Here is a 21,158-nt window from a genome sequence, read left to right on the forward strand (position 1 = left end):
CTTCTACTCACTACCTTTGGCACAAAAACCTAGAGGTTGAGTCATATAAACCTCCTCCTCTAGGTCACCATTCAAGAATGCATTTTTAACATCCAACTACTGAAGTTCCCAGTCAAGATTAGCTACCACTGAAAGGAGGGTTCTGATCGAATTCATCTTGGTTAGTGGAGCAAAGGTCTCTGCATAGTCTACTCCATACACTTGTGTAAACCCTTTGGCCACCAATCTAGCTTTGTACCTTTCTACCAAACCATCAGCCCTATGCTTTACTGTGAATACCCACTTGCAACCCACTAGTTTCTTCCCTTCAGGAAGATCCACCAACTCCTAGGTGCCATTTTTGTGTAAGGCATTAATTTATTCCTTCATTGCATCTATCCATTTAGGTTTGGATAAAGCTTTTGCCACATTCTTAGGAACAAAGACACTGTCAATAGAGGAAAGGAATGCATGATATGAAGGTGAAATATGATCATAGGACACAAAGTGAGATATAGGATGATTAGTAGTACAAGATCTAACACCCTTTCTCTTAGTAATAGGAATATCAAGATCATTAATAACAAGGGGACCGATATTAAGAGGTTTAGGCATATCAATGGGAACAAGTGTACCTGGCTAATGAGGAGGATCTACCTCTAGAGAGTCCGATGATATTGATTACATAGTTTCAAGTTCCACAGCTCTTGAACTCTGCTGGCTCTTATGGCGGCGAAGAAAGACACAAAATAGAGAAAGATCAGGAAGAGGAGGTAGTTGAACCTGAGTGTGTTTCTCCTCAACCCTACTCTCCCCCTGTGGAGAAACTGAGAAAAAAGGTTAACTCTCAAAGAAGGATACATCCATGGAGACATAGTACTTGCGTGTAGCAGGGTCATAGCAATGGTAACCCTTTTGAGATAACGGATAACCAAGAAAAACACAAGGAGTGGCACGGGGATCGAGTTTACCGCGAGTAGGAGACAAGTCATTAACGAAGCAACGACACCCAAAGACACGCATTGGAATGGGGGACAGTGGAGTTGTAGGAAACAAAAGTTGATGTGGGGCCTTATACTCTAGTAACCAAGATGGTATATGATTGATGATATATGCAGCACATATAATAGCATCCATCCAAAAGCGTTTTGGAACATTCATATGAAGTAATAAACCATGAGCTACTTCAAGAAGATGATATTTTTTCTTTCAGCAACACCATTTTGTTAAGGTGTCCTGGCACAAGAGCTTCGATGAAGGGATCCACACAAAGCAAAGACTTATATCTAGTCTTTTGCATTGCCCGACTGGAACACAATCTTTGGAACTTCATCTTTAGATCACATAGGATAAACCCAAGTATATCTAGAGTAGCCATCAATCAAAGTAATGAAATACTTATATCCAGTCTTAAAGGAAAAGAATTTCTACAATGTTTGATCAATTGACACATCTGACACTGCAATTCACTAACTGACAAAGACTTAAATAACTCAGAAAACATAAGTTTTAAAGACTCAAATGAAAGGTGACCAAATTTATTCTCCAACACGTAGAGGTCATCCACCATGCTTCCTCTACCAATCGTCTCCCCCGAGGTCAAATCCTAAAACACACACGAAAGAAAGTAGGTCACTGAACAATTCAAGGAATGAGTAATACTGCTAATGGAGAGTAAATTGATAGGTAATTTAGGAACATGCAACACATTAGAGAGGGTAAGACCAAGAGGAAGGGAGATGGTTCCTTGACTGGCTATGGTGGAAAAAGACCCATCATCCAGTCTCACCTTATCTCTCCTAGAGAGGAGGTTATATGCATGAAATAAATTTGACTTACCAGTCATGTGGTTTGAGGCTCCAGAGTCAACTATCTAAGGGGAATCAGATGTATGAGATGATACATGGAAAGTAGTGGCAGTGTTACCATATGTAGATACAAAGGAGGTAGATGGACTAGGGCTATAATCCATCTGGTGAAGTGTCCTATCATATAATTCCAAGTGGTCACAAAAGGAGTTGATGATCTCTTCCTTGGGGTCAGAACCAGAGTATTGCTCCTGGGGTACCATGGGACTAGTCTCTTGAGATGCCACATTTTCTAAGTTATATTTCTTCTGACTCTGTTGGGTTGGATTCTTACTCGGATCAGGTTTCTTACTCAATTCCTGAGCCCATTTAGGCTTGCCATGAAGATCCCAACATATGTCTCTACGTGCCTGGACTTTTGACAGTGAGTGCACCAAAGTTTGTCTTTGTCATCAACTCTCTTCTGTGAATCACCCTTTTTAAAAGAACCTCTAACATTTGAACTTGTACCCTCTCGGACAGCTAGTGCAACTGGTTCCCCATCTGTACAATTCATCACACTTCTTTTACTCTCTTCAAACTGAACTAAGGCATAAACTTCTAGAACTAATGGTAAGTTTTTACTTTCTAAGATTTGTACCCTCATGGATTCATATGTAGGATTCAGCCCCAAAAGAAAAGCAAATACCCGTTGTTGGGAAACAAGTGATTTGTAGGACTTTGCATCTTCACCACACTTCCAATTCACATTTTGATAATGATCCAGTTCCTTCCAAATTGATGTTAGATCTGAGTAGTCCACCAAGAGACTCCTCTCCCCTGCTTGCAAGTGGAGGATTTAGCTTGTAATTGATATATCTTTGCATAATGTCTGTGTTCTGAATAAGTAGATTTTGCTTGTTCCCATATTTCACAAGCTGTTTCAACCCACATAAAAGTCTTCCTTACTTGTGGCAGCATGGAGACCAAGAGCTATGACATCACCATACTATTTTCTTGGTCCCATCTATCATGTTCAGCATTACCAGTCTTTAGTTCCTTCACTTTACCATTAATTTACCCAATTTTCCCTTTAGCAGTAATGTAAAGTTTAATTCCCCTAGACCATTCAAGATAGTTCAATCCATCAAAGGTAATTACAGCCATGGGGAAACTCATATCCATCCCCCCACTCATTCCATTTTGACCTCCTAAAATTCCAGAAGTTGCAGAATTCTCAAAGGACATGATTCAACACTTTTCAAATCTTACACACACCCCTTATGATCCCCCTCCTATCACCAAAAAACAGTCCTAGAAACACACCAAGGATGAATCCCACATGCACACACTGCAATCTGGACACAATCTGACTACAATCCAGCTGAGATTGTCCAAAAAAGGCGAGATTTTAGGTTGATCTCAGTGCTGAACTGTGCTAAAAGTCACACTCCACCAACTTCCAGACCATCCAAACACATTGACTGCCAGGAGGGGTCATAAACCAGTACAGTCACACCACAAGGGTTAAAAAAATAGGCCATCCATGACCTACAGATCTGTATTTTCAGGTATAGGATCACACGATCCATAAAAAAAAAGAGGTTCAAACCTCACAACTTCTCAGACGGCATTCAGTAATCTGGATTCATTTGTTTTTCCTTGGTACACGACCAAGATAAAAGAAAAAAAGGTATTAAAATGAATCTGTACCAGTCGTAGGTCTGCCCTTTTAATCACAGTTGAAGACAGCAAGTTGAGGAAGAGGGACCTTGTTCGATCTGCTCTTAGGCATAGCAGAACTGCTCTGATACCACATTAACAGCAGAATAAAGGAGAAGAAAAGAAGAAGAGAAGGGAAAGAGAGAAGAGAATGTTTTTGGAGTCAACTTAACTGGCTGGCGGCGCCAGCTTATATTAATATATATAGGGTGACCATAATTAAAAGGGAAAGGACCCATATGCCCCTACTTAAGTTACAGTACATAAGCAAAGAAAAAAAGCTACTTTAACTAGTCCAAACGGACCCTAACTCAGCAGAATACAAACATAAGAAATAAAGTGAACATTCCAACAGGATTCATATGGCAAGGTGCTGGCTTTGTATTCAGGCCCTATAGGACAAGGTGACTCACTGAAAGCTGAGTTGATAGCACTACTGCACAGGCTAAGGTTTACAAAGCAGTATGGGTTCCAGCAATTGAAAGTGGAAGGGAACTCCCAAGTGGTCATTTCCTGGACAAGATGAAATAAGCAAATTCCATGGATCTACAGGCACACCTTTAGGGAAATTGAAAGCCTATCAAGGGAGATAAGTGTTGCTTTTAAGTGGGTGAGAAGAACTACAAATGGGATGGCAGATGCCCTAGAAAAACAAGGGGTTAATAGGCAAAAAGTATTTTGGGCAAAAGTCATTTTGTATTATGGGATGGCTGAATCCTCCCAACTTGTTGTACTCTTTCAATTTGCATAATTAATATTGTTGAAATCAGTTAGCCACTACTCTTAAGTTTTATTTGTGTTTTCTGTTCTTTAGTGCCACAGGGGCACTCTTGTAATTTCTCTTCTTTTTTATTATTAGTTGGGTCGCCCTAATATATAAGCTAATAGCTGGCGCCGCCAGCTACAAGTTTGAATCCAATTTTTTTCTTCTCTCTTTCTCTTCTTTCTTCCTCCTCTCCTCTCTTTCTGTGATATCTCTAGCCTGGAAAACATGGTATCAAAGCGGGTTTTCTGAGATTAGAAGCCACGAGATCACTCTCTTCTCTCAGTTTCTTCTTGTTGTGGATTGAACTTGTCAAGGAAGTGCATTGGACTGATCTGAAGGTTTCTGCGTTCTTTCTTCCCTTCTCTCTTGGTCATGTGCCAACAAACAATTAAAGAGAGGGAAGTTTGATGCTGTGAAGGCTTTTTCTCACCTTTTTTCTGTGGATCGGGTGGTCCTTTTTTTTGTACCCAGGTAAGGGGGTTATGGAGGTCTGAATGACCTGTAAGTGCTGTGAATTTTTTTCTCAGTCTTGTGGATCGTGTGATCCATTTCTGTGCCCAAATAATTGGGTGATATAGGTCTAAATGACCTGTAACTATAAGACAGTGGTCGACTATATTTCTTGGAAAATTTTCCAGTAGATGTGTGAGATCCCAAAATTTTATACCTGACTAAGACTTAACTGAACTGACCTGTGGCTGAACTGAATTGGGATTGAACTGTGGCTGAACCGGGGACTGAACTATGTCTGAACTGAATTGGGGATTGAACTGTGACTGAACTGGGGACTGAACTGTGGCTGAACTGGAGTCTGAACTGCATGAACTGAAATTGAACAGTGGGTGAACTTGGCTGAACCAATCTGAACTGAACTGTTAATAAATTGTGGCTGAACTGTGATTGTTTTATTTAGTAGAACTATCCTATAACATGTCATCTGAAGATTCTATCCTGCCTAGTGGGTCCTCCAGTCAAGGTGGAGTGAGTGGGGGTTTTGACATGAGTTTCCCCATGGCCGTGATACCTTTTGATGGTCTTAACTACCTACAATGGTCAAGGGGAATCAAATTATACATAACAGCCAGGGGGAAGGTAGGCTATATTAATGGTAAAACAAAAGAACCAGTCTCAGGGGGTGGAGCATGATAGGTGGGATTAGGAAAACAACATGGTGATGTCATGGCTGTTATTTTCTATGTTGCCTCCAATTAGGAAGACCTTCATGTGGGCTGAAACAGCTGTTGAGATTTGAGAGCAGGCAAAATCTACCTATTCAGAGCAACATCATTATGCCAAAATATACCAGTTGCAAGCTGCCTCCTCTACTTGTAAGCAGGGGGAGAGGACCCTCTTAGCCTATCATTCAGATTTGACCTCAATTTGGAAAGAACTAGATCACTATCAAAACATTGATTGGAAGTGTGATGCTGATGCTAAGGCCTACAAGTCTCTGGTTTCCCAACAACAGGTTTTTGCCTTCCTCTTGGGGTTGAACCCTGTATATGAGTCCCTCAAAGTTCAGATATAAGGAAATAAAGATCTTCCTTCAGTACAAGAAGTGTATGCTCTAGTTCAATCTGAAGAGAGCAGGCGAAGTGTGTTGAATAGCTCCGAAGGGGAGAAGATTGCCTTAGTGGCTAAAGGGAGTATGGGTGTAGGAGGCAATAATTCCTTTAAGAAGGGTGACTTACAGAAGAGAGTGGATGATAAGGATAAGTTATGGTGTACTCATTGCCAGAAGGCCAGACATACTCAAGATACTTGTTGGAACCTCCATGGAAAGCCAAAGTGAGCCCAGGAGTTGAGTGAGAAATCAGATCAGAATAAGAAGTTGGGACAGCAGAGTCAGAAAAAGTTCAATACAGCAAACTTGGCCTCTCAGGAGCCTCAGCCATCTACTGCTATTCACCAGGACCGCCCATCCGTTGCCGATCCCCAGGAAGATATCATTAATTCTTTCCGTGACCACTTGGATCTATATGGGAGAGCAATCCGCCAGATGGATTCTGCTCCTCCTGCCTCGACTTCTTTTGCATCTACTTCAGGTAATGGTAATCCTGCCACAGCCTTCCATGTGTCTTCCCATTCATCTGATTCCCCTTGGATAATTGACTCTAGAGCCTCAAACCATATGACAGGTAAGTCAAATTGTTTCCAATCCTATCAACTTTTATCTGGTAGGGACAAAGTGAGATTAGCTTATGGTTCTTTTTCCACCATAGCCGGTCAAGGAACCATAACCCTTACCCCTTTCTAATGTATTACATGTTCTGGAATTACCTATAAATTTGTTTTCTGTCAGTAGCATTACAAATTCATTAAATTGTTCAGTGACCTTTTTCCCTTCTTCTTGTGTTCTACAGGATTTGGACTCGGGGAAGATGATTGGTAGAGGTCGTATGGTGAATGATCTCTACATGCTGGAGAACAAAGCTAGTCTTGCAGTCATTGAATCTACGAGTCAGTCTAGTATGAATCAAGTTTACTTATGGCATAGTCATTTGGGTCATTTATCGTTTGAGTCGTTAAAGGTCTTACTTCCGGATTTATTTATATCAGTGTCAGTGTTTGAGTTCAAATGCCAAACTTGTCAATTGAGCAAACATTTTTTTTATAGGAAACGGTAACTTTCATTAGATAAAACCAGAAGAACAACAATCACCTTCTAAAGTAAAAGGTGACCCCTGAATAACAAATAACTTATAACACTGCGCAAAACAAAAACCTCCTGATTCACCCCTTGTTTTGCTAGGTTGTCAGCTAAAGCATTTGCTAACCTCCTAGACCAATACACTTGTGCACCCAACTCCCTTGTGAGACTCAATAATTCCCTTACATGTTGTCTAAGGGACCATGTTCCCAAACTATTTGATTGCAGCCAACCTACCACTAATTTTGAATCCCCCCCCACTTCTAACTGTTGAAAACCCAATTGCTTGGCCCATCTGAGCCCTTGGAGGAGAGATAATACTTCAGCTCTAAGCGAGTCCCCCAAACCTATTGGACCAGAATACATAGCTAGGATTTTTCCTTCCACATCTCTAAACACACCCCCTATTCCAAAAGGTCCAGGGTTCCCAAGAGAGCTAACATCAAAGTTCAGTTTGACATTACACTACAAAGGAGGAGACCAAACTGCTTGTATGGTAGGTGATGAAGTTGAAGACCTTGCTAAAATACTTCAGCCTCTAGTCAAATCATCTATAGAGACATCCTTGAACAAGTCAAGAGTTTTCAGCCAATGTACTGCCTTGATTGTGATCCCTTCAATAACTTTAGGAGCTGATTTTTCTTTCCCTTGGAAAATCCTATTATTTCTCTCTCCCACACTGCCCACAAGATAGCTGCCCTCGTTGTTCTCCACATCACCCTTCCTTTCTTCTTTGGTTATCGGAAAAAGCTAGGGTCAAATAAATCCGCTATGCTTGTGGGAGTAGTCCACCTACAATCAAAGAGAGAGGAGAACCAATCCCAAATTAGAGCACTAAAAGGACAAGAAATTAATAGGTTATTCACCATCTCACCATTCCTCAAGCAAAGGCTACAGACATGAGGTGACAAGCACCAATTTGGTCTCTTTCTTTGAAGCACTTCCAAGGTATTGATTTTTTGGAGAACCACTTCCCAACAAAAAGCCCTTACTTTTGGGGGTACCGGAGTGCTCCATACTTCTTTAACAAGAAAGGAGGAAACCAGGTTAAAAGGAAGGACCATAGCATTGAAAAATGAAGAACAAGAAAAACTACCTGTAGAAGTTTCAGTCCAAATTCCACTGTCAGGAGAAGAATGGTCTAGAAAAATTGAACTTAGAAGAGAAAAAATATCATTTGCCGAATCCACTTATGAGTCCCTCAAACCTCTCCTTAGTCCTAGATCCCAAGAATCCCCAGAAACACAAAAAGAAGTGATAAATTGAGATTTTTTCTAAGAAAGGGAATATAGGTACGGGAATCTATCCTTAAGGGGAGATTCCCCAATCCACAAGTCCTCCCAAAAAAGAATCTTATTACCCACGCAAGCATCATACCTGATTAAAGGAGAGAAGACAGGCAAGATACCAACAATATCTTTCCACGGGGAAAAGCGCAAAGCCCTTAGGTCGAGTCCAGTGTCCCATCCATTTGCTTCCATTCCATGAATACTTCTTATCACCTTATGCCATAAACTCTCATGCTCCTTAGGAAACCTCCATAACCATTTGCCTAACAAAGTTGTGTTTCTTATTCTAATATTTCCAATCCCTAAGCCCCCTTTGTCTTTCTTTCTAGACACCACTTCCCATTTTACCCTATGATCCTTTTTAGTATCTCCAGGTTCCCACAGAAAATCTCTCATTATTTTTTCAACCTGATTTGCAATCTTAACAGGCAATTTGAAGGAAGACAAAAAAATACACTGGCAAATTTGCTAGTGTTGACTTAATTAGAGTGATTCTACCCCCTAAAGAAATGTAGTTCCTTTTCCAACCCGCTAGTCTTTTTGAGAATCTTTCCAAAATTGGGTACCAAAAACTATCCGACCTCGGGTTTCCTCCCAAAGGTAAGCCTAAATACTTAAGAGGCCAATCACTTACCTTACAACCTAGAGATCTAGCCAAAGATGTCGCCTCTACTTCTTGCCTATTAATTCCAGCTACACAACTTTTATTCCAATTTACTCTCAAGTTGGAGACCTTTTCAAAGTTCTCTACCAAGACCTTTAAATTTTCCAACTCCTCCGGATCTCCTTCACAAAAAAGAATCAAGTCATCAGCAAATTGAAGGTGGGTTACAACTATTTCCTCCCTCCCTACTCTCCACCCTCTAAGCAAATTTATAGCATCGGCTCTAGTAATCTGGACACTCAACACATCAGCTATCAGGGTGAAAAGTAAAGGAGAAAGAGGGTCCCCTGTCTTAAACCTCTCTTTGCCGAGAAGAAATCCTTGGCTACTCCATTAACTAGAATGAAGTAGTGGGATGAAGAGATACAACCTTTAACCCACATGCACCACCTTTCTCCAAATCCTCTAATTCTCAATACTTCCAGTAAAAAACCCCAGTCCACCAAATCATAGGCCTTCTCCAAGTCCAGTTTGCAAATTAGACCCTTTTCTCCTTGTCTTTTTCTGTAATCCACACATTCATTGGCAATAAGGATCTGATCAATAATTTGTCTTCTTGACACAAGCGCCCCTTGGTTCAGAGAAATCAAGGATGGTAGTACCTTTTTTATTCTTTCTACCAAGACCTTTGAGATTACCTTATACATACTACCAATTAGACTTATGGGCCTAAAATCATTTGGGTGGTTTGCATTTACCTTTTTAGGAATCAGAGCTATGAAAGTAGCATTGGCACTCGAATTTATCTTACCTCTCTCAAAGAATTCCAAGAAGACCTCCATTAAATCACCACCTATAATATCCCAGCAATCATGGTAAAAGGCCATCGTGAAACCATCTGGGCATGGGGCTTTAGATCTTTCCATTGAAAAAATAGCATCTTTTACTTCTTGGACCTCAAAATTCTTTTCTAGCTGATCCATCAAAACCCTATTCCCTAGAAGCCAATCAAGGTTAGGAATTTCTTCTCTCTCCACAATGGCTCTTGCTATCTCCTCCTCACTTGTAATCACTTCCCCATTCCATTCCAACCTCCCCACAAAATTCTTCCTCTTCCTTCCATTTGCTAAGGTATGAAAAAATTTGGTATTCCCGTCTCCCTCCTTTAGCCACTTACACCTAGATTTTTGTCTCCAACTTATCTCCTCTTTCCTTATGATTTCTTGCAACTCCTGTTTCAGCTTCCAACACTCATCCCTCTCTCCGGTCAATCTCCTCTCTGCCGTACCTCCATCAATTTCTTGAATCCTATTAGCAATCCACTCTTTTCTTTCTTCCACTCTTCAAAATTCCTCCTTATTCCAGGCTTTGATTCTAGCTTTCAGGGCCTGTAGCTTCTTATAAAACTTGTACCCTTTCCACCTGAATTCCACTTGGTCTTCTTCCCACCATAGTTGAACCTTTTTTATAAAATCAGGATGAAGCGACCACATGTTCTCAAACCAGAAAGGACATGGCCCCCTCCTAAGTGTTCTTGGGATAACCTAACTAGATAATGGTCTGAGGTAGGTCTAGGGAGAGCCCTTACTGTTAGTCCCCACCACGCAGATTCGAAACCTAAAGAGAATAAAAATCTATCTAATTTACAACATAGGGGTTGTTCTTGGAAATTGGGCCAAGTGAAGTTTGCTTGCAACATAGGTAGCTCTCTAAGTTCATATGAGTCCACAAATAGGTTGAACTTTCTCATGCTAGAGGTGACCCTATCATTTAGATTGATAGTCTCATTTAGGAATCTTATGACATTGAAATCACCCCCCAAACACCACAGTCCATTCCAAAGACCCCTAATGGCTGCAAGCTCATCCCAAAAATCATCCCTCTCCCTATACGAGTTAGGTCCATATACATTGGTTAAGGCCCACTCAAAACCATCCTCTTTCCTTCTCAATTTGATTGTTACTGTAAAATTGCCAATTAGTTCTTCAGTACAGTCCATCTCTTCATTCTTCCATATTGTAATGATGCCTCCTGATGCTCCCCATGATTGTGTAAACGCCCAGCTTAACCCTCTAGTTGACCAAACACTCCTCACCCATCTTCTATCCACCTCTGTCAGCTTTGACTCTTGAATTAAGAAAATGGTCGGTTTCTCTTTCCTAAGGACTTCCCTAATTACACTTCTTTTTCTTGAACTCCCCACATTCCAGCTGATTATCATCATGGAAAACTAAGCAAAAAAGACTCAACGACTCAGCTTAATTTAACCCAGCTTTCTCTCCTTCCTTCCTATGCCTCATCTTTCATAATCCACACCACACCTAAGTCTTTCAACTTCACTCATCTTTTTTTTTCTTCTTTTAGAATTCTCTCCCTCCCCCTTGTTTGAAGCTTTTAACTGAGTTACTTCTTGTCCTTTTTTCTTATTCTTGCTAAATTTTTTATTTGCCCTTTTAGTTCCAGCACCACTCTTGTTAATCTCCCTCTTCTTTTCCTTAGAAGTAGTCCCAAAAAGTTCAGCCTCCTCTTTTGATCCCAACCTGGAATGAATTTCCACCTCTACCAACTGCTCGAAAAGGATCACCATTAATTCCCAGATTCGCTCCCCTTCCTCCTTAGACCCTTCTATAGCTTCATCATCCCCTATCTCTTCTGTTACTCCCACTGAGCAAACATTGTAGAAATTGTTTTTCTTCAAGAAATAATAAATCTGATTTTCCTTTCCATATTGTTTATTCTAATGTTTGGGGCCCTGTTACTTTACCATCTGAGCTTGGCTATAAATATTCCATTACTTTTATTGATGACTATTCCAGATATACATGGGTGTACCCCATGCGGTCCAGGGATGAAGTACCAAAGATTGTGAAAGATTTCCAACACATGATATTCACCCAATTTCAAACAAAGATCCAAATTTTCCAGTCTGACAATGCCAAAGAATACTTCCACAGTGATCTCATGGAGTTCTTTGCTTCGTGTGGGTCTATCCACCATAGCTCTTGTGCCAAAACTCCTCAACAAAATGGAGTTGTAGAAAGAAAAAACCGCCATCTACTTGAAGTGGCCCATGGGTTACTCATCCATATGAGTGTTACAAAACGTTTTTTGTTGGATGCTATATTATGCGCTACCCATCTCATCAACTGTATGCCATCTCAGGTGTTAGGGTACAGGTCCCCTCATCAGCTTCTATTCCCTAAAGCCCCCCTTTTTTCTATTCCCACTTGTGTGTTTGGTTGTCGTTGTTTTGTTCAAAACTTGTCTCCTACCCATGGTAAACTTGACCCTCATGCTCTTCCTTGTGTATTCTTGGGCTATCCTTCTTCTCAAAAGGATTACCGTTGTTTCAATCCCGTTTCTCGGAAATACTATGTTTCTATGGATGTGTCTTTCTTTGAGAGTGATCCCTTCTTCCCGGTTTCTCCTCAGGGAAAGAATAGGGTGGAGAAAAAACAATTTCAAGTACTACCTCTCCTACCTGACCCTCCTCCGTTCCGTGTCTTTCTCTATTGCCGCAAGGGCCAATCAGGTTCAAAAGCTATGGAGCAACTTGAAACTATACCACCAGCATCATCAGATTCACTAGGGACAGATCACATTCCACCAGGTACTATTGTTCCTGTTGACATTCCTGATCCTATTGCCATTGATTCTTCTTCTGTCAATGACCTTGACATCCCTATTGCACAAAGGAAGGGAGTTAGGTCCTGTACCAACAGACATCCTATCTCCCACTTTATCTCATATGAGAACATCTCATCCTCCTTTCGTGTTTTTCTCTCTTCCATTGAAAGTATCCCTATCCTCAAAATAGGGCAGAAGCTCTTTAAATACCTAAATGGACAGATGCAATGAAAGAAGAGATGGATGCCTTATATAAAAATGGTACATGGGAATTAGTGGATCTCCCTATGGGAAAGGAACCGGTAGGGTGCAAGTGGGATTTTACAATAAAGCACAGGGTTGATGGTACAGTAGAAAGGTACAAAGCTTGATTGGTGGCGAAAGGGTTTACTCAAGTGTATGGAGAAGACTATGCAGAGACATTTTCTCTGGTTGCTAAGATGAATTCTATCAGAGTTCTTTTTTCTCTTACTGCTAACCTTGATTGGGATCTCCACCAATTAGATATTAAAAATGCCTCCTTGACTGGTGATCTTGAAGAAGAAGTGTACATGGTGCAACCTCCTGGTTTCTATGCCCAAGACCAAGAAAAAGAGGTGTGCAGGTTAAAGAAGTCCTTGTACGGACTAAAACAATAACCGAGGGCTTGGTTCAGTAAGTTTCACCTAGTTGTACAGTAGATTGGTTATAAACAGTGTCAGACTGATCATACATTATTTGTGAAAAAAAGAGAAGGAAAAATTGCAGCCTTGATAGTGTATGTTGATGACATAATGATCACAGGCGACTGAAAGGTGGAAATTCAAAGACTAAAGGAGTTCCTAGCCACTCAATTTGAGGTGAAGGATTTAGGTCCTTTGAAGTATTTTCTTGGAATTGAAGTGGCCCGTTCGAAAAAGGGGATCTTCATTTCTCAAAGAAAATACATCCTAGATATATTATAGGATACAGGAAAACTTGGAGTCAAACCTGCGGACTCCCCCATTGATCCAAACCACAGATTAGGTGATTGTCAAGGTGAGACTATTAAGGATGTGAAACAATTCCAAAGACTTGTGGGCATGCTATTATATTTGTCTATAACACGGCTAGACATTGCTTATGTTGTGGATTTTCTTAGCTAATTCATGCATGCTCCTAAGACTACACACTTAGAGGCAGCCAATAGAATTCTCAAGTACCTAAAGAAGTTCCCAGGGGCCGGTTTACTTTTCCAAAAGATTGGTCACTTGAAGGTTGAGGTGTATACAGATGCTAACTGGGTCGGATCAATTGAGGACAGGAAGTCTACTAGTGCGTATTGCACCTTTGTGGGAGGAAACCTAGTCACATGGAGAAGCTAGAAACAAAATGTTGTGGCGAGGTTTAGTGTTGAAGCTGAATATATAGCAATGTCCCATGGAGTGGCTGAAGTTATGTGGATAAAGAACTTGTTGAATGAGTTGGAATTTCCTGTTGATGGCCCCATATCCTTGTATTGTGATAACAAAGCTGCTATCAACATTGTTGCCAACCCAGTGCTCCATGATAGAACTAAACATATTGAGGTTGACAAGCATTTTATTAGGGAGAAAATTATAAGTGGGGAAGTGTGCACTCCATATGTCAGTTCCACAGATCAACATGCAAACATCTTTACCAAGGGATTACATCATTTGCGGCACAATGATTTATGTGACAAGTTGGAAATGATTGATATCTATGTCCCAACTTGAGGGGGAGTGTTGAAATCAGTTAGCCACTACTCTTAAGTTTTATTTGTGTTTTCTGTTCTTTAGTGTCACAGGGGCACTCTTGTAATTTCTCTTCTTTTTATTATTCGTTGGGTTGCCCTAATATATAAGCTAATAGCTGGTGCCCCCAGCTACAAGTTTGAATCCAATTTTTTTCTTCTCTCTTCTCTCTTCCTCCTCTCCTCCTCTGATATCAGTCATGATTGGGATTTGCATACTTCCAACCTGCTCCCAAAAAATATGCCCCCCCCCCCCCACACACACACACAAGTAGAAAGTTGGAGGCCAAAGTCTTTAAAATGAGGATGATGAAGCTAAAAGGGACATCAACCACCATATGATGAAGGCATAAGCATTAGAAATGAAAGGTGAAACAGGTATTTAAAGCCAACTCAAACAGTCATTTGATGGCTTGTGTTAGAGTCGGCTAAGGAAGGGCATTTCGGTTTTTTTTGTTTAAGTATTATGTTAATTACATGTCCCATACTTAAATAGGGGCATATTTGACTTTGTAGACTGCTTTTGATATATAAATATATGGTCGACTGGGAGAGTCTTTTTGACTTCTCAGTTCGATACTTCTTTCTCCTCTCTTCTTCTTCTTCTTCTTCTCCTTCTCTCTCTTTCTCTCTTCTCTATCTCTGAAACCAGTTCGACTGAACCATTCTTACATGGTATCAGAGTGCCACTAAAAGGAGAAAGGAAGACAACAGCTTCATTCAATCAAATCCTCTTTCCTCCTTTCTTTTTTTTTATTTTTTTTTATTTTTTCTGGTCTGCGCAATCTGGAGTAAGTGGTAGAGAAGGCTGCGGCAACCTATTCAGGCATTCCTAGGGTTACGGTAGCCTAGTTACAGTTGAAGGGGGACTGCGGCAGCCCTAGTAGAAAATTTCTGGACTGCTGTCACCATGCGTGACAGCCTTGGTGGCCATGTGGTTGTAGTTGTGGTGGTCTGAACCTTCTATTGAGCAGTTTCAAGAGGGATATTTTTTTTTTATGGTGGTTATGAAACCGTATGTTCACAGAAGTGGATGAATGTATGCTAGGGCAGGATCATGGTGATTGGATGAGGAGACACTGTATGGTAATGAGTGTGTTGCTGTAGTATTCAAAGAAAAATAGTCGAAGTGTTTGGGACTAATATTTTTTTAGGACAGGCAGAACCAGTTTCATAGGTTGAAATGGCATCAAGGGAGATGTTAGTGGTGACCAGAAATCGAGTGTGATGATTTCCTCTGATTTTTTAAGTGTCCAGATGACATTCATCAAACTCAACGGTGAAAACTATGTGCCATGGGCTAACATGTACAGGAGGAGAAACCTACTACTGAATCTCCGGGTTTCAGTGATTGGGGAGTAGGAGGATGCTCAAACCATGATGTGGTTGTGGAACAATATGAAGCCTAAAATCAGTGTTAACTTCATGTTCTTAGACACAGCAAAGGATATATGGAAGCACACCAAGAAACTCTATTCTGGACAAGACAACACTACAAGAGTTTATCAGCTTTATCAGGAGTACTTCAATTTGCAGGAAGGAAATCAGACCCTTGAAGAATATTATGCCAGTATGAGAAATCTTCGAAATGAACTTAATGTCTATCATCCCTTAACTCCGGATGTCCAAATTCAGCAACAACAAAGGGAACAACTTGATGTTACCCGGTTCTTAGTGGGGCTGAAATCAGAGTATGAAACTGTCAGAGCACAGATATTAGGTGGATCTGCCCTTCCTACCCTAGAGGAAGTGTTTGCCCATCTCCGTAGAATTTCTCTTGGTCCCACAGAGAGTACCATACCTCCTGACAGATCAGCACTTGTTGGAACTCGAGGAGGAGCTTATGGGAACAGAGGAGGTGGTCGTATAGTTGGGGGGGGCCATGGTAACCCTATGTTTGGTCGTAGCAATGGTGGAGGTCGTGATTCAGGGGGAGGCCATGGAAGAGGAAGAGGAAGCACTAGTAGGAAATGTACACATTGTGGAAGAGATGGACACAATTAATTTCTGTTATGATCTACATGGACCACCCTCCACATGGGTTAATCATGCAGTTGTTGGTGGTAGTGAAGTCAGTGATAATCAGCCAGTTGATCCAACACCTTCTACAGTCACAACTACTTCTGGGAAGGAGATGATGAGTATTCCAAGAGATGAGTATGAGAGATTCCTTGAGGCTACTTCACATCAGAATACTGCCACCTTTGCTCATTCAGGTATGGCTTGCTTGGCATCAAAACCTTCCCCCTGGATAATTGACTCTGGAGCCTCTGATCACATGACTGGGACTCCAGGTGTGTTTTCCTCTCTTTCTCCGACCTCCACATTACATAATGTTACCCTAACCAATGGTTCTACTTCCCCCATTTATGGTGTCGGTAATGTTGATACTGCATCTCTTTCTTTGTCTTCTGTTTTATATGTACCCAAGTTTCCTTTTAATCTTATGTCTGTTAGTAAACTAACCAAATCACTCAAATGTTCCATTACGTTTTACCCTTCTTCTTGTGCTTTTCAGGATCTCAAGACGGGGAGGAAGATTGGTGGAGGGCATGAAGCTGGTGGATTGTATTACCTTGACGGTGGTGGTTCTACAGTTGCACTTTAAACTTCTTTGACTCCTCTCCAGTGGCACTGTAGACTAGGCCATCCATCTCTTAAAGCTCTCAAGCTATTTGTTTCGTCATTGAGTCGCTTGTCTTCCTTGCAATGTGAGTCGTGTCAGTATGGGAAACACCACCGGGTTTCCCTCAATCCTAAAGTTGATAGGCGCATGTTGAGTCCTTTTGTTTTGGTTCATTTAGATATTTGGGGTCTAATTAGAATTGAGTCTTATAATGGTTACAGGTATTTTGTTATTTTTGTTGATGACTGTTCAAGAATGACATGGATTTATTTAATGAAAGAAAGGAGTGAATTATTTTCCATTTTCCAAAAGTTTCATGCTAAAGTGTGTACACAATTTGGTGTTTCAATTAAAATTCTCCGTTCAGACAATGGCAAAGAGTATTTTGTTACTTCATTTCAGTAGTATTTGGAACAACATGGCATTATTCATCAGACATCCTGTGCAAACACTCCTCAACAAAATGGGGTGGCTGAGAGGAAGAACCGACATCTACTTGAAACAGCTCGGTCTCTTCTTCATCATATGAATGTTCCTAAACGTTTTTGGAATGATGCAATGCTTACTGCCTATTTTCTCATTAATTGCATGCCCTCGTTCATTCTTGATGGTCGTTCTCCGATCTCTATCTTGTTTCCCACTTTGTCTCCATATCCCTTGACTCCCAGGATCTTCGGGTGTGTGTGTTTTGTTCAGAATCTTGGTCTTGGTCTAGACAAGTTGGATGCACGCTCTATTAAGTGTATCTTCCTTGGCTACTCTAGGACTCAGAAAGGATATAAATGCTACAATCCCATTACTCGGAAATCGTTTGTCTGTCCTAATGTTATATTCTTTGAGTCAGTGTCGTACTTCTCAAGTCCTGATATTTCTCCTTCTCCCAAAGAGGTTCCTCTTCCTCTTCCAGTTGATAATCCCACTCCTGTTGTTCCCATTGACTAAGTCTCCACCTCCCCTAATGCAAGAACTTACTGAAAGGCCACTAATCCGTCAAGTGTATACTCACCGACAGAGACCAGCACCTCCTCCAGCTTCTACTTTATCTGCAGATCCAGTTTCTTCCATACCCGAGTTGCCTTCTAACCTCGACCTTCCTATTGCATTGCAAAAAGGTAAACGTAGTTGCACTCTGCACCCCATATCCAATTATGTTATCTCTCACCTTTCTGCTTCCCATCACGAGTTTGTTTCTCTGTTATCCTCTGTATCTACACCTAAGGATGTTCAGGAGGCTCTTACCATGCCAAGGTGTCATAAAGCTATTGAAGAGGAACTCTCTACCCTTAATCACAATCATACGTGGGAACTCACCAATCTTCCCCCAGGTAAGCATGTTGTTGATTGTAAATGGGTGTATACTGTTAAATATCTACCAAATGGGAGAGTGAAATGGTTAAAAGCTTGTTTAGATGCAAAAGGGTATTCTCAACTTTATGGTGTAGATTATGTGGAAACCTTTTCCCCTATTGCTAAGATTGGCTCAGTACGTGTGTTGATTTCCTTAGCAGTCATGAATGATTGGCCTCTGTTTCAGCTCGATATTAAAAATCCCTTCCTCCATGGTGATCTTCTAGAGGAAGTGTACATGGAGCAACCACCAGGGTTTGCTCCTCAAGGGGAGGATGGTAAGGTGTGTAAGCTCAAGAAGGCAATCTATGGGCTCAAACAAACTCCCCGTGCTTGGTTTGGAAAATTTAGTGAAGTAGTGATAATGAGACAATGTCAAGTTGACCACTCAATATTTAGCTATGGCTCTAAAGCCGGGAAGATCTTGCTAGTAGTTTATGTGGATGACATAGTCATCGCTGGCAGTGATAGACTTGGGATTGATAGACTGAAGGTCTTTCTACAAGATCACTTTCAGATACAAGACCTTGGGAAGTTAAAATATTTCTTGGGTATAGAAGTTGCTAAATCGAAGCAAGGCATAAACCTATATCAGAGGAAATATGTTCTTGACCTATTGGAAGAAACAGGACTATTAGGTGCTAAACCATCTGAAACTCCCATGGAATTGAATGTGAAGTTGGGCAGTGATATAGAATTATTTGATGATCCCGGAAGGTAATAGAAGGCTAGTGGGAAAACTGAATTACCTAACTATCACTAGACCTGATATCTCATTTGTTGTCAGTGTGGTAATCCAATTTATGCAAAGCCCCTGAGTTCCTCACTAGACGCAGTTCTTAGAATTGTGCGGTATTTGAAGGGGGCACCAAGCCGTGGGTTACTGTACAAGCCAGGAGGTAGTCTTGAAATAATTGGTTATACAAACGCATATTGGGCAGGCTCAGTATCGGACAGGAAATCCACCACAGGTTATTGCACCTTTCTTGGAGGAAATATAGTGACATGGAAGAGCAAGAAGTAGACTGTTGTAGCAAGTAGTAGTGCAGAAGCATAATACAGGGCCATGGCACACACTACATGTGAACTAGTGTGGTTGAAAAATCTTTTTAAGAAGTCGGGTTTTCAATAAGCAAACTCATGAAGCTATACTATGACAACCAAGCTGCAATTCACATCTCATCCAATCCAGTTTTTCATGAGAGAACTAAGCACATAGAGGTAGATTGCCATTTTGTAAGGGAAAAAGTCCTTAATGGTGTCATAAGTACAGAGCATGTGAGAATAGGTGATCAGTGGGCAGATCTGTTCACAAAAGGGTTGAGTTTGGGAAGAGTGAGCTATATATGTAACAAGCTGGAACTATATGACATATATTCTCCAGCTTGAGGTGGAGTGTTAGAGTCAGCTAAGGAAGGGCATTTCAGTCTTTTCTGTTTAAGTATTATGTTAATTACATGTCCCATACTTAAGTAGGGGCATATTTCACTTTGTACATTGCTTTTGATATATAAATATATGGTCAGCTGGGAGAGTCCTTTTGACTTCTCAGTTCGACACTTCTTTCTCCTCTCTTCTTCTTCTTCTCCTTCTCTCTTTTTCTCTCTTCTCTATCTCTGAAACTAGTTTGACTGAACTATTCTTACAGCTCGAATAATGATGGTAAAACATACCTATGTGATCTCACTCCATATGTCTATATGCAATATTTGATGCCAATGAAAAAAAAAATGTGCGTGAACAGAAGAACAAAACATCTGAATTGCATAAATGTAACTAAGAAATAAAGGATGGTGCTAATTTCAAATTAGAGAGCTCATGTCTTTGTCAATCACAACTATGTTTCATGCAATACTACAAAAAGAAGTAAATGAAGATAGCCGTTGTACCGGAATATTGGTTCAAATACTTTAACATCTGTACAATCATCAATGTTAGGACATGAAGAGTCATGTGCAAGAGCATGAACTAGGTATGGAAGTATGTATTCCGGATATGTCAACAACAGATTTGCATCACATTGCATGGAAAGCTGGCGTGCTCTTGCTTGGTGGCACGTCTGAATAACTTCAACTAGATTATGTTTGTCCTGTCAAACCAAATAAGGATAAGAAAAGAGACAAACAACAAGAGACTCCCCCACATTCCACCAGATGGAATAAGTAATATAATAATATGAAATAAAATAGAAAGAGAAACATTAAGAATAATTTGGCATGCATTATAAACAATATGAATGTTAACCTCTTTAATGTCTGGCCCCTGAGATCCAGTTAAATTTAACAAAAATGCACAAGCATACTTTGCATCAAGAAGTCGATCCTTTATATACTGATGTACTTTTCCAAGGAAAAGTTTCTTAACTTGAGGGTAGAGAACCTGTGAGACATGAAAGCAAGCAACACATAAATAACTATGAATGTTAAGCTGCTCTTTGTTGAAGGTAACAATCAAATCTATCATCAAGAATAACCTTAACAAATAGTGCTACTTAAAATACTATCTGAACACAAGCTTCAGAAAGGGAAGCTTCAACCTCTGACGTTTTCAAGGTTAAATGAAAAACATCAATGGGTATTTTATGATCCCAGTGCTTTGATAAACGTAGGACTGCTTTTGCTGAAGCAAGCTTCAAATGGGCCTTATCAACAGGACTGCAAATAGATAACCAAAAAACACAAAAAAAAAGAAAACAAAAAAAAAGTCAGATGGCAAGATCAGACATACTTTTAACTAACCAGCAAGCAATAAATCAAAGGCACTTCAGTTTCATATCCTGGAAAATACTAATGTGTAGACATTCTCTCAAGAGTACCTTGATTTTATATCTTCTGAAATTTCTCCAAAAGTAAGAACATTTTTAAGGATTCCCAAGAGATTTTCAATCCCAAGACGCAAATGAGCATCCTTAACAGGCAAGTAGCTCTTCACCAATGTTTTAATACCAAAAATCTGTGGATCACCAAGAGATTATAAATCCTCCTTTGAATTCACCAGGATAATGCACTGAAAAAAGCAAAGACTAGCGA

At 40.5% G+C, this 21,158-nt stretch overlaps 1 protein-coding gene across 5 annotated transcripts in view; it reads right to left on the reverse strand.

Moving 5' to 3' along the window:
- LOC104594261 (sister chromatid cohesion protein PDS5 homolog A) overlaps positions 1 to 21,158 on the reverse strand; it is a 115,801-nt gene that overhangs the window by 59,054 nt on the left and 35,589 nt on the right. For all 5 annotated transcript variants that reach the window (XM_010254481.3, XM_088897429.1, XM_088897418.1 and 2 more), the window contains 4 exons: positions 20,945 to 21,081; positions 20,666 to 20,783; positions 20,374 to 20,508; positions 20,019 to 20,218 (listed from right to left, as the gene is read on the reverse strand). In XM_010254481.3, coding sequence (XP_010252783.1) covers positions 20,019 to 20,218; positions 20,374 to 20,508; positions 20,666 to 20,783; positions 20,945 to 21,081 — 590 coding nt within the window. The remainder of the gene's footprint in view (positions 1 to 20,018; positions 20,219 to 20,373; positions 20,509 to 20,665; positions 20,784 to 20,944; positions 21,082 to 21,158) is intronic.

The sequence above is a fragment of the Nelumbo nucifera genome, chromosome 1, assembly GCF_055504915.1.
Source record: "Nelumbo nucifera cultivar China Antique chromosome 1, China Antique-T2T, whole genome shotgun sequence".
Classification (NCBI taxonomy): domain Eukaryota; kingdom Viridiplantae; phylum Streptophyta; class Magnoliopsida; order Proteales; family Nelumbonaceae; genus Nelumbo; species Nelumbo nucifera.